Source organism: Canis lupus, chromosome 23 (assembly GCF_048164855.1).
Source record: "Canis lupus baileyi chromosome 23, mCanLup2.hap1, whole genome shotgun sequence".
Taxonomy (NCBI): Eukaryota; Metazoa; Chordata; class Mammalia; order Carnivora; family Canidae; genus Canis; species Canis lupus.
The window spans coordinates 4886907-4901302 of NC_132860.1; the positions used below are offsets into that span (position 1 = coordinate 4886907).

General features: G+C 35.6%; 1 protein-coding gene across 2 annotated transcripts in view; it reads right to left on the reverse strand.

The window, feature by feature from the left end:
* The window catches only part of LUZP2 (leucine zipper protein 2), a 458806-nt gene that overhangs the window by 237894 nt on the left and 206516 nt on the right, over positions 1-14396 (reverse strand). For both annotated transcript variants that reach the window (XM_072793748.1, XM_072793749.1), the window contains exon 5: positions 10218-10280. In XM_072793748.1, coding sequence (XP_072649849.1) covers positions 10218-10280 — 63 coding nt within the window. The remainder of the gene's footprint in view (positions 1-10217; positions 10281-14396) is intronic.

Genomic DNA, 14396 nt, shown 5'->3' on the forward strand with positions numbered 1-14396 from the left:
TTTATTTAGAGAGAGAGCACATGTGTGGATGCAGAGGATCTCAAGCAGACTCCCTGCTGAGTGCAGAGCCCAACATAGGGCTCAGTCTCATGACCCTGAGATCATGACCCGAGCTGAAATCAAGACTCCAACATTTAACCAACTGAGCCACCCACGTGCCTTTAATCTTTCATGTACAAGGGAATGTTTTTATGATGATAAAATACCATCTTTTTATGTTTGCTTTTTGGCTGTGAATAGCTACAAACTCTAATTCCTTTCTTTCTCTAAAAAGTCACCTCTTCAATAAAACATTCAGTGTCCTCCACACCTGGGTTAGTATTGCCCTCATCTGTCTTCTTGCAATGTTTTATTATAGAATGTTTATTTCAGTCTGTTTATTATGATTATCTGTGTGATTTTTGTAATTATTAATGTGTCATTTTTATGTGGAAAATGTCATTATTAAATTCTGTTCTTTTTTTTAAAGATCTTATTTATTTATTTTGATGAAGTGAAAGAGAGAATGCATGAGCCGGGGGAAGGGCAGAGGGAGAGTAAGAATCTCAAGCAGACTCCATGCTGAGCTGAGCACAGAGCCAAAATCAAGACTCAAGACTTAACCAACTGAGCCACCCAGGTGTCCCTTAAATTCTATTCTTTATATTTCTCATAGACAAATATAATTTTATATAATTTAAATTTAATTATATATATATAATCTACCATATTATATATATAATAGATATATAATATATATATATATAATCTAACATATTGTTGGGACAATATTAGGAATTAAGTAAGATGCTGGGCAGTCCCGGTGGCACAGCGGTTTAGCGCCGCCTGCAGCCCAGGGCATGATCTGGAGACCCTGGATCGAGTCCCATGTCAGGCTCCATGCATGGAGCCTACTTCTCCCTCTGCCTGTGTCTCTGCCCCTCTCTCTCTCTCTCTCTCTCTGCATCTCTATGAATAAATAAATAAAATCTTAAAAAAAAAAAAAAGGAATTAAGTAAGATGCTTATTCCAGACATGAACATATAAACCAATCTTACAGGTACTTCTAAACAAGCAATATTAAAGTACTTCCACAGACAGATTTTTATGTAATAAAATGCTTACTCTTTCCTGTTAAAAAATCACCTAAGACTCGCACCTAATAAAATGTTCCCTCCTTGCCTGTTTGCACAAAATGCTATTGATGGTGGGTTGGTTTGAAAAATACCAAGTCCCTATCTACATAGAACTTCAGAAGGTGACCCTATTTGGAAATAGGGTCTTTGCATATGTAATTAAGTTAAAAACCAAGTTACAGGGCACCTGGGTGGCTCAGTGGTTGAGCGCCTGTCATTGGCTCAGGGCCTGATCCCAGGGTCCTGGGATCGAGTCCCACATGGGGTTCCCTGCAGGGAACCCGCTTCTCCCTCTGCCTGTGTCTCTGCCTCTCTCTCTCTGTCTCTGTGTCTCTCATGAATAAATAAATAAATAATATTTAAAACAAACAAACAAACAAACAAACAAAAACAGTTATACTGGATTAGGGTGGATCCTAAATTTAATAACTGGTGTCTGTGTAAGAAGAGCGAACACACACGGAGAAAGCCATATGAAGACAAAAAGCAGAGATTCTTGACAAGCCGAAGAATGAAGAATGTCAAGGATTGCCTGGAGGCAACAGTCACTAGAAAGAGGCAAGGGAGGATTATGATCTAAACCTTCAGAAGGAGCACTGCTGCCGGCACTTTGATTTTTGACTTCTCCCCTTCAGAACTGTGAAAGAGTCAACAGTTGTTTTAAGCCACCCAGTTTGTGGTCCTTTATTACAGTAGCCCTGGGACCTAACGTAGATGGGTAAACTTTACATAATGGATACACAACCAGCCAGCATAATCAGTTCACCCCAATTTCCCAGAACTAATCACTTTAAAAAAAGGCAAACCAGCAGGTATAAAATAAAAGGCTGTAATGGAATTACTTAAAAACATCTCGGGCATGTCCTGGACTCAGTATATATTTGACTCACACTTTACACCTATTCATCTGCAGACAGCCATGAGAATCCACTTTCAGAATGATGACCTGAAGCACTCTGTCACATTATGAAATAACCCATCATCTTCACTTGAATGTGTTTACTGAGGCAAGAAGATGGAATAATTTATTTTAGAGAGACTTACAGCCAGAAGAGTTGAATCAAAATGGATTTTCTTCTTAAAATTTACTAGAGATTTCTCTAGAGCAGTGGTTATTGACCTTTATTATTTTTGTCTCAGCCATGGATTCCCTCTGAGAATCTAAACCCTCTCCTTTGAAAAATACTTGTGTCTATCTATACTTTTTTGTTATCTTAAAATTTCAGGATGGTCAGAGATTCCCTGATATCAATTTTTATATCTGATAAGATCTCTAAGCATCCCTATTGTAGAGAATAGTAAATTAGGGAAAGCCACTTCAATTTCCAAATTTGGAGGTTTTGTCCCATGTTTATTCAACTCACTTCATTTATTGGTGCTAAGCACAGACTTGGGCGTGGTCTTAATTTATTCTCACTGCACAGAGTCCAGGCCTATGTTTATTTTCTGGGTGTCAAAAATCTGAATTATAGTATTTTAGGGAAGGTAGGAGTCTAACTTCAAAAGTCAGCATCTAATTGAGGAATGAATCCAGAGAAAAGCAAAGTTAAAATAACATTATAAGGAGAGGTAAGATGTCATTCATACACACAAGATACTGTGACTTACACACATGCGTAACTGAATGATCCACCAGCGGTACTTACAGTAAATGCCCAGAACCCTTCAGCAATGGTCTGCCATATACTAAAGCTGTTATCATGGACTTTAATCTTTATTAAGAAAAGGGGTACCTGGCTGGCTTAGTCATTTAAGTGTCTGCCTTCAGTTCCGGTCATGGTCCCAGAGTCCTGGGATCGAGGCCCATGTCAGCCTCCCTGCTCAGTAGGATGCCTGCTTCTCCCTCTTCCCTCTGCTCATTCTCTCTCTCTCTCTCTCTCTCTCTCTCTCTCTCTCTCTCTCTTTTAAGTTGTTATAATACACAGGCTACCAAATTTGGGAAAACTGTGTCTACAATGTGAAAATTATCCATAGTGTTAAACCCATATCCCCAAGGAAAAATTAAAGCAAACAAATTAGAAACAAATCCCCTCTATTTTTAAAATTCATTATAGGTCCAGAGCAGACATGACTTACTCTTTGCTAATCAGACATGATCCCTGCAATATATACATAGATACAGAAATTAGTTACATGAGAAAACAGTCGATGTTATCCACTATCCAAGACTTGGGGCTGTATGGTGTCAGTCTGCAGGGATGGGGGCAAAAAAGTGGCGGGCAGAGGTAGCTGTGCCTTAAGACAACCAGCTCTAGGATGTATGGTGGTTATTCCTAAAGCTCAGTCTACAAGCGATCCCTTCAGTTTTCCCAACAACTTTGTATAAACTCTACAAGACTTAATAGATCCTTTTCTTCCCATCAGAGAATTCTTGGCACAGCTAAGAATAGCAACTGGAGCACTGCATCTAAAAAAACCATCTTCTATTCTTCATAACCCTGGGATGCCGGTGGCTCCTTGGAATTACTTGGAAATCTACAGATTGCTCAGTGACTTGACCTGTGACAAGAATTTTCTGCCAGTCACTTACAGCAAGACCAATACAACCAAACATTAAAAGAAATTAAATCATAATGTTATTAGGAGAAGCTAGAGGAGTCACATTAGTAATTCAGAGTCAGGTTAAACCCACAAGCCATGCAATAAAGAGATGAGCAAAAGAACTGAGAGACTAACAAGAAAAAAAAATGAAGTCATCGAATAGTGAGGGGAAAAAACTGCCACCGAGACAGAGTAAGACTGACAAATTTCTGATCTCCATCACTGGGCAGAGTGAGGTCCACTTTTACGGTTTTTGATTTAGTGATTTTTATTTTTAGTGTGATTATTTATTTTATCCTTACCTTGAACCACCCTGAATATGTCTTAGGAAAATAATCAATCGTAACAATCTATCTTAAAACAAACCACCATAAAAAAATAGTGGAGTGCAGGACAGGTATCTTTCTCCCTACTTTCTTTTCTTTTTTTTTTTTTCTGTCTCCCTTCCCTTTTATCTCCATCTACTAATTAAATATAGATTGTGTTTTAATATCAATCTAAATCAAGTATTACCAACTATATATTCCTTTCAAAAGTCCTGGATGTTATCAAGCTCACACATTCCATTAAGGAGGTTCAACTCTTGAAAGATCCTTGTCACAATGTCTAATGTATCTATTACTTCGATACTTACATATTGTCCTTATTCTTTGAGCCTTTATATCTAGGACCATTATAGATAAACTTATTTTATCCTAGGGGATAAATGAATAATTTTAAAGAAAATCAGAAAGAAGAGTTGAGAGATGGTGTTTTGAGGGTGCAGAGTCAAAGAGACTTCTCAGCTTTGGAGCCTATGAGATTGCTATATGTTATGATAATACAGTTATCATATATATGGAAGTCAGAAAAGGGAAGCTGAGTGTTTTTTTTCTTTCTTTGTTTTATTTTTGGTGCAAATTTTTATATTAGTTCAAGCCACATAATAACCAAATGCAAAATAAGTAATTGGATGCACAAAAATAGATTGTATAAGATATATCAAAACGATATCATCAAAAAACTGCCAATGAACAAAAGTCCAGGTCCAGAGGCTTCACAGGTGAATTCTACCAAACATTGTTTAAAAAGGGAGTTAATATTTAATATCTATTCTCCTTAAACCATTCTAAAAAATAGAAGAGGAAGGAAAACTTCCAAATTCATTCTATGAGGCCAGCATTACTCTGATACCAAAATCAGACAAAGACACTATAATAAACAAAGCTACAAGCCAATACCTCTGATGAACACTGATGCAAAAATCCTCAACACAATATTAGCAAACACAATTCAAAAATACATTAAAAAGATCATTTACTGCAAGAAAGTGGAATTTATTCCAAGAATGCAAGAGTGGTTCAGTATTCACAAATCAGTCAATGTGATATTTCACATTAACAAGAGGAAGTATAAAAGCCATATGATCATCTCAGTATATACAGAAAAAGCATTTGACAAAGTACAATATCCATTCATGATAAAAACTCTCAACAAAGCAGATTTAACAGGAGACTACCTCAACATAATAAAGGCCATAATGAAAAACCCACAGCTGATATTTTACTCAAAGGTGAAAAATTGAGAGCTGCTCCTCTAAGATCAGGAACAAGACAATGATGTCCACTTTCACCACTTTTATTCAACATAGTACCCTGAAGTCCTAGGTGCAACAATCAAACAAGAAAAAGAAATGAAAGACATCCAAACTGGTAAGGAAAAAGCCAAAATACTATTTGCAGATTAACATAATACTTGATGTACAAACCTCTAAAGACAACACTAAAAAATTCTTGGGGCTGATGAATGAACTCATTAAGGTCACAGGATATAAAATCAAAGTACAGAAGTCTGTTGTGTTTCCATACGCTAATAACAAAGCAGAGAAATTAAGAAAGCAATTCCATTTACAACTGCACCAAAAAGAATAAAACATCTAGGATTAATTTAACCAAGGAGGTGAAAGACTCATATTCAGAAAATTATAAGATGCTGATGAAAGAAACTGAAAAATGACACAAATGAAGGGAAAGACATGCCATGCTCATGGATTGAAAAAATTCATATTATTAAAATGCCCTGGGGATCCCTGGGTGGCTCAGCAGTTTAGCACGGCCTTCAGCCCAGGGCCTGATCCCGGAGACCTGGGATGGAGTCCCACATCGGGCTCCCTGCATGGAGCCTGCTTCTCCCTCTGCCTGTGTCTCTGCCTCTCTGGCTCTCTCTCTCTCTCTCTGTCTCTGTCTCTCATGAATAAATAAAATCTTAAAAAAAAGAAATATTAAAAAAGCCCATAATACACAAAGCAATCCAAAGATTTACCCAAAACAATCTATAGACTAAATAGAATTCCTATCAAAATACCAATAGCTTTTTTCACAGAACTAGAAAAAATAACCTAAAATTTATATGGAACCACAAAAAAATTGTATAGTCAAAACAATCTTGAGAAAAAAGAACAATGCTGGAGAGTATTACAGTCCCAGATTTCAAGATATACTACAAAACTAAAGTAAATAACATGGTATGGCACCAGCACAAAAATAAATACATAGATCAATGGAGCAGAAAAGGCCCAGAAATAAACTCATGTCTATATGGTTAATTAATATGACAAATGAATCAAGAATATACAATGAGGGAAAAGACAGTGTTTTCAATAAATGGTGTTGGGAAAACTGGACAGCTACATGCAAAAGAATAAAACATGACCACTTTCTCACACCATACAGAAAAGCGAACTCAGAATGGATTAAAGACCTAAAAAAAAAAAAAAAAAGACCTAAATATTAGACCTAAAGCCATAAAAATAAAAAAATAGAAAAAAAAAAAACTGACAGTGATCTCTTAGACATCACCTCCAGCAGCATGTTCATGGATACATATCCTCAGGAAGAAACAAAAGCAAAAATAAACTACTGGGACTACATTAAAAATAAAAGGCTTTTACACAGCAAAGGAAAACATCAAGAAAACAAAAAGGCAACCTACTGAATGGGAGAAGATATTTGCAAATAACATATCCAATGAGGGATTAATATTCAAAATATACAAAGAACTTATGCAACTCAACGCCAAACGGAAATAAGCCATTCCATTAAAAAACTGGCAGAGAATCTGGATACATATGGATACAAAAACAGATGCTTTATATCACTGATCATCAGAAAAATGCAAATCAAAACCACAACGAGATACTACCTCATACCTGTCAGAATGGCCAGTATCAAAAAGACAGGAAATAACAAGTGTTGGTGAGGATGTGGAGAAAAGAGAAACTTCGTGCACTTTTGGTGGGAATGTAAATTGCTATGATCACTAAAGAAAATAGTATGGAAAGATACGGAAGCAACCTAAGTGTCCACCAACAGGTGGATGGATAAAGAAGATGTGGTGTATATATACACAACAGAATATTACTCAGCCAGGTAAAGAATGAGACGTTATCCTTTGTGACAATATGGATGGACCTAGTGTATATTATGATAAGTCAGTTAGATAAAATCAAATACCATGTGATTTTCCATTTATGGAGAATCTAAAAAAAACAAAAAACAAAAAAAACAGAAAAACAAAACAAAACAAAAAGCCAAAAACAAATGAGCAAACAAAAACAGACTCTTAAATACAGAGAACCAACTGGTGGTTGCCAGAGGGGAGGTAAGTAGGGGAGAGGATGAAGTAGATGAAAGGGAGTTAGAGGTACAAACTTCCAGTTTTAAAGTAAATTAAGAAAAGAAAAAAAAAATAAAATAAATAAAATAAAATAAAATAAAATAAAATAAAATAAAAAAGTAAATTAAGTCTTGGAGATGAAAAGTGCAGCACAGGGAATGTAGTGAGTGACACTGTCGTACTAACGCTGTATGGTGACCTGATGGATGATGACCAATTATCACAGTGAGCAGCGAGTAATAGAATCGTAAAATCACTGTGTCACTCGCCTGAAGCTGATGTGACGTTTTCTGTTGGTTATACTTCAATAATGAAAACAAATAAGATAAAGTAGCCATACTAGCCTTCCCACAAACCAAAACAAAATAAGAAAACAGAGACAGAAATATCTAGGAAACTGGTGATATTTGTACTATAAAACCAAGTTTTACATTGTGAGGAATCTAGCATTGTACAAGATCATACACTAAAAACACGGGATATATGAGAAAACTGTGACAGAGAAAGGCCACTTACCATGGAACTTTGTCATCATAGCATTAAGAACATAATAATGATATCAGTAAAAACTGATAATAAAAACATAATTTTGTTTTCCATGATTTATCCCAAATACCATAGTCAATTGTTTGCAGCCTTATAGTTAAGATTTAGTATTTCCTCCTCTGAGATGAAGATCCTAAATGGAATTACTTCAAATAAATTTAATACCTTATCATCAAAATTAAAACCTAGGGCATACTTTTCACTAATCTCTTGTTTTAATTCAGGGGAAATGTCTTAACAAAGTCTCCTGTATGGACAGCTTTGCCAGATATCTTGGTGCACTGAAAAGTATTTTTTAATTTTATTTTTTAAAAAAGATTTTATTTATTTATTCATGAGACACACAGAGAGAGAGGCAGAGACACAGGCAGAGGGAGAAGCAGGCTCCCCGCAGGGACCCGGATGCGGGACTCGATCCCGGGTCTCCAGGATCACGACTCTAAACTGCTGAGCCACCCAGGGATCCCCTGTAAAGTGTTTTTTTTTTTTTGTTTTTTTTTTTAAATGCTTTCAAGGCACCTAACTGCCACTACCAGCACTAATGGGAGGTTCTTCTGTATATTTTCTTATTCCCTTGGCTTGATAAAGAGTTCTCTAAAATGTAACAAGACTTTCCCCTGATTGCTTCAAACCTGAACAGGTTAGGAAAATTCATATATAAACCAAAACAATTTAAAGTAGAATTTACTGACATCATTCCACCATTTATGAATTCCTACTGTGGGGGCTTGGTAACAAAGGCATACACCGTGGGGGCACAGATTTGACTTTCATAAACCACAGAAGAGAATATAAGCAGAGAAGCGGAGGGCAAGAACTTGAAACTTTCTGCCCCACACCCCATTTGCTTTTTAAAAAGTCTCAGTATTTTTCCTCCTCCAAGGGATATCTTAAATCTTAAAAACTAAATTCCTAAGTGCTAATGTAAAAGTGTCTTTTAACAGCCGCCTTCACATAATGGAAAAAATGCTGATCGTTCTTTAAGAAAGTTCATTGTTCCACTAAAAGTTCCTGGTGTCTTCACTCAGAAGTTCTCAGGGGACTTCAAGCTTCTTCCAGAAATACCTTTATATCTATATTATCTCTCTCTCACTTCCTTATATTTTGTTTAACTGATTTACCTGCTTGTTTGTTTTTTCTTGCTCTTCAACTAAAAATCTAGGCAGTGTCTGGATAATTTTACTGTACGGGGTATGTGCCAATTATTTTGTTTAGTCTCTATACATAATGATCATTTATCAATATAATAAACCTGAAATTTCAAGGAATTAATAAAAAGGAGTCTAATTAAAAAAAATAATTTGATATATGCTCACCATTAGGTTTTGTTCAAGAAGTCAAAAACTGTCTCCTGTTATCAGTTTTCATCTGGGAGATTTTTTTTTTGGGGGGGGGGAGATTTTTAACATGATGAAAGTGAGTAGCACACTTCATTACAAAGTTTACATTTAGCAGATATTATGTCTGTAAAGCGGTATTTGTTTTAGGATTATTCCAGCCTATACACTTAGAAAATTAATATCATCCTATAAAAGTATCTTCCAGAAACAAAATATTTTGTTAGTCCTTATAAGTATTTGGGTTTTTAAAGATCTTTTCCATGTAAGTATTTGTGATGAATATATTTTGATTTTGAAAGTGTTTCCTTCTTAAAGTCTAGATTTGAAAAAATCGTCTAAGATTAAAAGTTAACTAATGATGCTTAGAGATATAAATTAACCTATAAACCATAATTAGTGAGATTGATCAAGGAAAATGTATCATTAATTAGTCACAGTTTAAGAGTCCTAATTAACTAACTGTATTCAAGAAAAAAGGTGGATAGAAATGTGATGGAGGAATTATAGAAAATAAAGTAGTTGTATAACAAGACAAAGAATCAAAAGAAGAAAATATGTATTTTATAAGGTCCTCACATTTTAAAGGCTATATATAATGAAAGCTATTCCAGTTTATTTCTACTCAACTTTACATGACTTTAAGATTATCCTCAATAAATTTTTCATTCTAGATTGGCTCTTCCTAGCATGAAGTCAATTTCCAGCTAGCCTTCTTCTTCAGCTCCTATAATGTCATTGGGTGGACAGATGGATTTATGAAATGAAAATTAATTTTTAATATTAGCTCAAGCAAAATATAATTAGAAGGGAAAGTGAACCTGAGAGGTATGAACTAAAAATATTATCAAATATATATAAAAGTAGGGATTATCTACTCTTTTGAAATTTTCAACCTTGCAATTCTTTTCCATTAGGACGTAACTGAAGGTCAAATTGGCATGTGATCCAAAAATTGTGGCAAAGGTATATAAACAAATGTATATGCAAACCCACATGTAGATTTGCCTGAAATATATCTTACCTCATTCTGGAGATCTCGGATCATTTTGCTCTTTCTTTCCATGTCAGTCTTTAGAAAATTAATCTGAAAATGAGTGGAATAGTATGTAAGCACATTTCAAATTCATTTCTATGGGTTTTACAAATTTATCTTCATGATTTTTGAAGCATAATACAATGATTATCTCTTTATCAACAAACGCTGAAAAAGAACAAAGGATTAAAATTTTCATTAACCAAACTTTCATTGCCCGGTTCACACATATACCCACTGATTATAAAAAAGCCTTTTCTCATAAGTAAAAGATTCATTTTTTTAAAATGGAGAAGTCATGTATATTTTAACTATTATTCTGTTATCTATTTAAACCTCAAATTTAAAAAAAATGTGTCTTAAAAAAACAAAACAAAATAAACAACAACAAAAGGCTATATTCTAGGGTAGGACCTAGAAACCTCCATTCATAAAACACTCTCCAGGTAATTTTGACCTATCGCAGGTTGGAATACAACTGCAGAGTGATATATTCCTGGTCTCTAAGCACAGAATGTTATAATACTGTACCAAAGGAACCATGATGTTTCCTCCTGATCTTGATGTTTTTAAAATCTGTAATCTAGGTCAGTTATTCAAACTGTATTTGCATAAACATAGCAACTTTGCTGCCTGAGTATATCTGCCTGAGTATTTTGAGAAAAAACAAAAATCAGTATAGCATAGTTGTTAAAATCTGAGACTTTAAAGTCAGTGAGGGTTCACTCTGATAAACTTTATGATAGTAGATAAAACATTTAATTTCTTCAATTTTTAATTTCCTAGTAGTCACATTTTAAAAAAAGAAGTAAACAGAAACAGATAAAATTAATTTTACTAATATGTTTTATCTAATTCAATATTCTCAAATATTATTATTTTGACATGGAATGGACTAATGCTGGAACTGACATTATTTTCTGTGATATATCATTAAAATCCACTGTATGTTTTAATAGCGTGTCTCAATTTGGACTAGCCGTTTCATAACGCTCAATAGCCTTGTGTATCTAGTGCTTATTTATTGGACAATACAGTCTTGGAGGATCCCTGGAACGATACAAGAGAGACTGGTAATGTGGATCATATCTAGCAGTAGACTGAATCAGCGGAAATCAAGTTTAGGAGTAAAATGAATTTTCACCAAACATAGAGTTTTTTTAAAAAATAGATTTCTGAAACATTTCAAACATAAACAAAAGACAAAGAAGTGATACGTAAAATGCCTCTGGGCCCAACCCTAAACATAAACAGATGCAAATATTTTCTCCAATTTTCTTCAGACCTTGTAAGAAAAAAAAAAAAAAAAAGATACACCTACTATTAAAGCCTCACCTAATTTTTCTTCCTTCCCTCTCCAGAAGTCGATGTGTATTACAACCTTGTGCATGCTTTTGTACGTTTTGCTTTTTGTGTATCGTGCTAATCCTTACAACAAATGTTAACACCCTTTGTTATCTGGCTAGTGTAGGGGTCCTTCCACCATTCATTCAAATGGTGACAGAAATCTAAGCCGATTTTGGATGGTCAAGCTACAATGAAACAAGTACAAGCCTGAGAACTACCGTGACTATCGTTTAGATCATAATAATGTTCAAGCTGAATCTTAACTATGAAGATATTGCCAACAACCTAAACACAGTCACACTCTCTGTCCCACTGAGAAGATAGTTCAATTTGGGTGATAAAAGCAAAGGAATAGAGGACTTGACACCATTCCAAATTAGATACGTATGCAGTGCAACAGGATATTCCCCAATAAGCAGTTTCTGCACCCATTTCAATGGCTGTGTCCTGTGTCTCAGCCTATAGATAACCAATCTTGTGGCTGGACCAGCCTTTGTGGTTCTTAGTATGATTGTAAGACACCCTCAGCAGTATCATCAGGAAGCTTTGAAGATTAAAAAAAATAATAATAAATTAAAATTTTTAAAAAGTTTACTTTTAAGTCCTGGAAATTACATGTCACTCCTGGGGGCCACACAGTGAGGCCATGGGTAAAAAGAGCCAGGGGGGCAGCCAGGGTGGCTCAGCGGTTTAGCGCCGCCTTCAACCCAAGGCGTGATCCTGGACACCTGGAATCGAGTCCCACATCGGGCTCCCTGCATGGAGCCTGCTTCTCCCTCTGCCTGTGTCTCTGCCTCTCTGTGTGTGTGTGTGTGTGTGTGTCTCTCATGAATAAACAAACAAAATCTTAAAAAAAAAAAGAAAGAAAGAAAGAGCCAGGGAGAGTGAAGGCCTGAGGTTCTGCATTTATTGGAGTGGAGGGTAGGGGCCTAGGGTTTCCTGGGCTCTCTTCCTACTGGTGAATTCAAAACATAAGAATGAAAATTAAAAATGCAAAAAGAAAATAAAAAAGCCACCTAAATGGTCAATTACTGAAATCAACCAAGATCTCCAAAACAAGGGAGCCTGGGGATTTTTTAGGAGCGTGAGCCTGGGATGGGGAGGACCTGGCCTGGCTCTGTAGCCAGTCTTGTGGCTGGCACTGGCTTCTTTCAGATAGCCATCTTTGAAGTGGCTGCCTTCACAATCAAAGCTTAAGTTAGCACTTGTATTACAAAAAAAGAAAAGTCAACTGTCAGAGCTTACACCGCGTCTATGCTAGCACTTTTTAAATGCATTACTCCTCACTGGGTGTGGGGCTCAGACTCCTGACCCCCCAGATCCAGAGTTGCCCACTCTACTGACTAGGCCAGGCAGGTGTCCCAGCTTTTACTCTAATTAAAGTTAGCTGTTGGGGTGCTGGCTGGCTCAGTTGGTACAGAAGGCGACTCCTGAACTTGGGGTCAGGAGTCTGAGCCCCCACTTTGGGCACAGAGTTTACCTAAAAAACTAAATAAATAAAAAATAAAGAGTATAACGGAAATACATCGCGGTGTTAGGAATATAATTATTCAAATGTGAAACAGGGACGGAAAATCTTGAGAACGCAGTGTTCAAATATTCAAGAGCTAAAATATATTCAGACTATTCAAAAAGTATTAGCATTTGGAAACCACTGCTCTAGAATCCCAACAGGTTTTCGCATCCCTGGAAAAATAAGCATTCCTAGTAGATCGCTATGAATTTAATTCTCAGAAACAGAAAATGCCATTTATTTACTTTGAACAAAGAATGTAAGAACATAGCAATTCTTTACTCTTAATGAGAGTCAAAGTTAGAAGCTAATTTTTGCCTTTAGACTAATTATGTCTCACTTAGGGCAAGTTAAGCCATACAAATTAACAAGAGTAGTGAAATGCATCCAATGAACATTAATATCTTTAATTACCCTAGTTAACAGAGAATGAGACCTCGTTCTTCCTTGCTGTCTGTTGGGATTTTTCATGAGGAACACAGGTTGAAAGACATGCTATCCCATTATTTGCTTAGGGATAATAACAAATGTTCCTTTGTTCGTAAAAAAAAAAAAAATATATTTTCCTACAGAATTAGATCATGATGGATTTATTGCTTCTTCAGTTTAATTTGTCTTATGTTTATCTTCTTTTATATGTTTGCGATTTAGGTTTATCCTTGAAGTTTCATGACATTTTACCGTAAGCTTATCAAATGATATATTTGCAACAATTATTGCATAAAATATAGAATGTTATCTTTATGGGAAGAGGTAAAGTAATTAGATATGTAATCAAGTGTAGCAATAAGACTAGCAGCTCTTCAATCGAAAATAGCACAATGTTTGCAGAATTAAATCCGGTTTTTCCCCTCTATTTGAGAGTGAACAACTACAGTCATCTTTCTCTCTCCTTTTTACCCAACCTTCAATTACACCAACAGCCTTCCTAACAGAGAAAATAATAATAATTTACCCCCCAAAATGCTTAAAAATACAAATCGGTTTCATTTTTAGTTAACCTAGAATTTTCAGTTGAGAGAACAGGTGCAAAGCATTCTGTTAGAGTCTAACCAAAATCTGGAAGAGGTAATTCCCAGTACCATGAAATCTGTCTAGATCCCAGCAGATGTACATTTTAAAAATAACCATTGTTTTAATAAGTATATCTCAATCCCAGGTTTGTCAAAGGTGCAGTCATCTCTTTCTGAGATTCGCAGCTGGAACATATTAGTTATTCAATTGCAAACGCAGAACAGTTCCTCCTGGTGACATGCTTTTCAAAAGCAAACTACCCAACACAGAGCCCTTAACCCCAGCCACCCCTT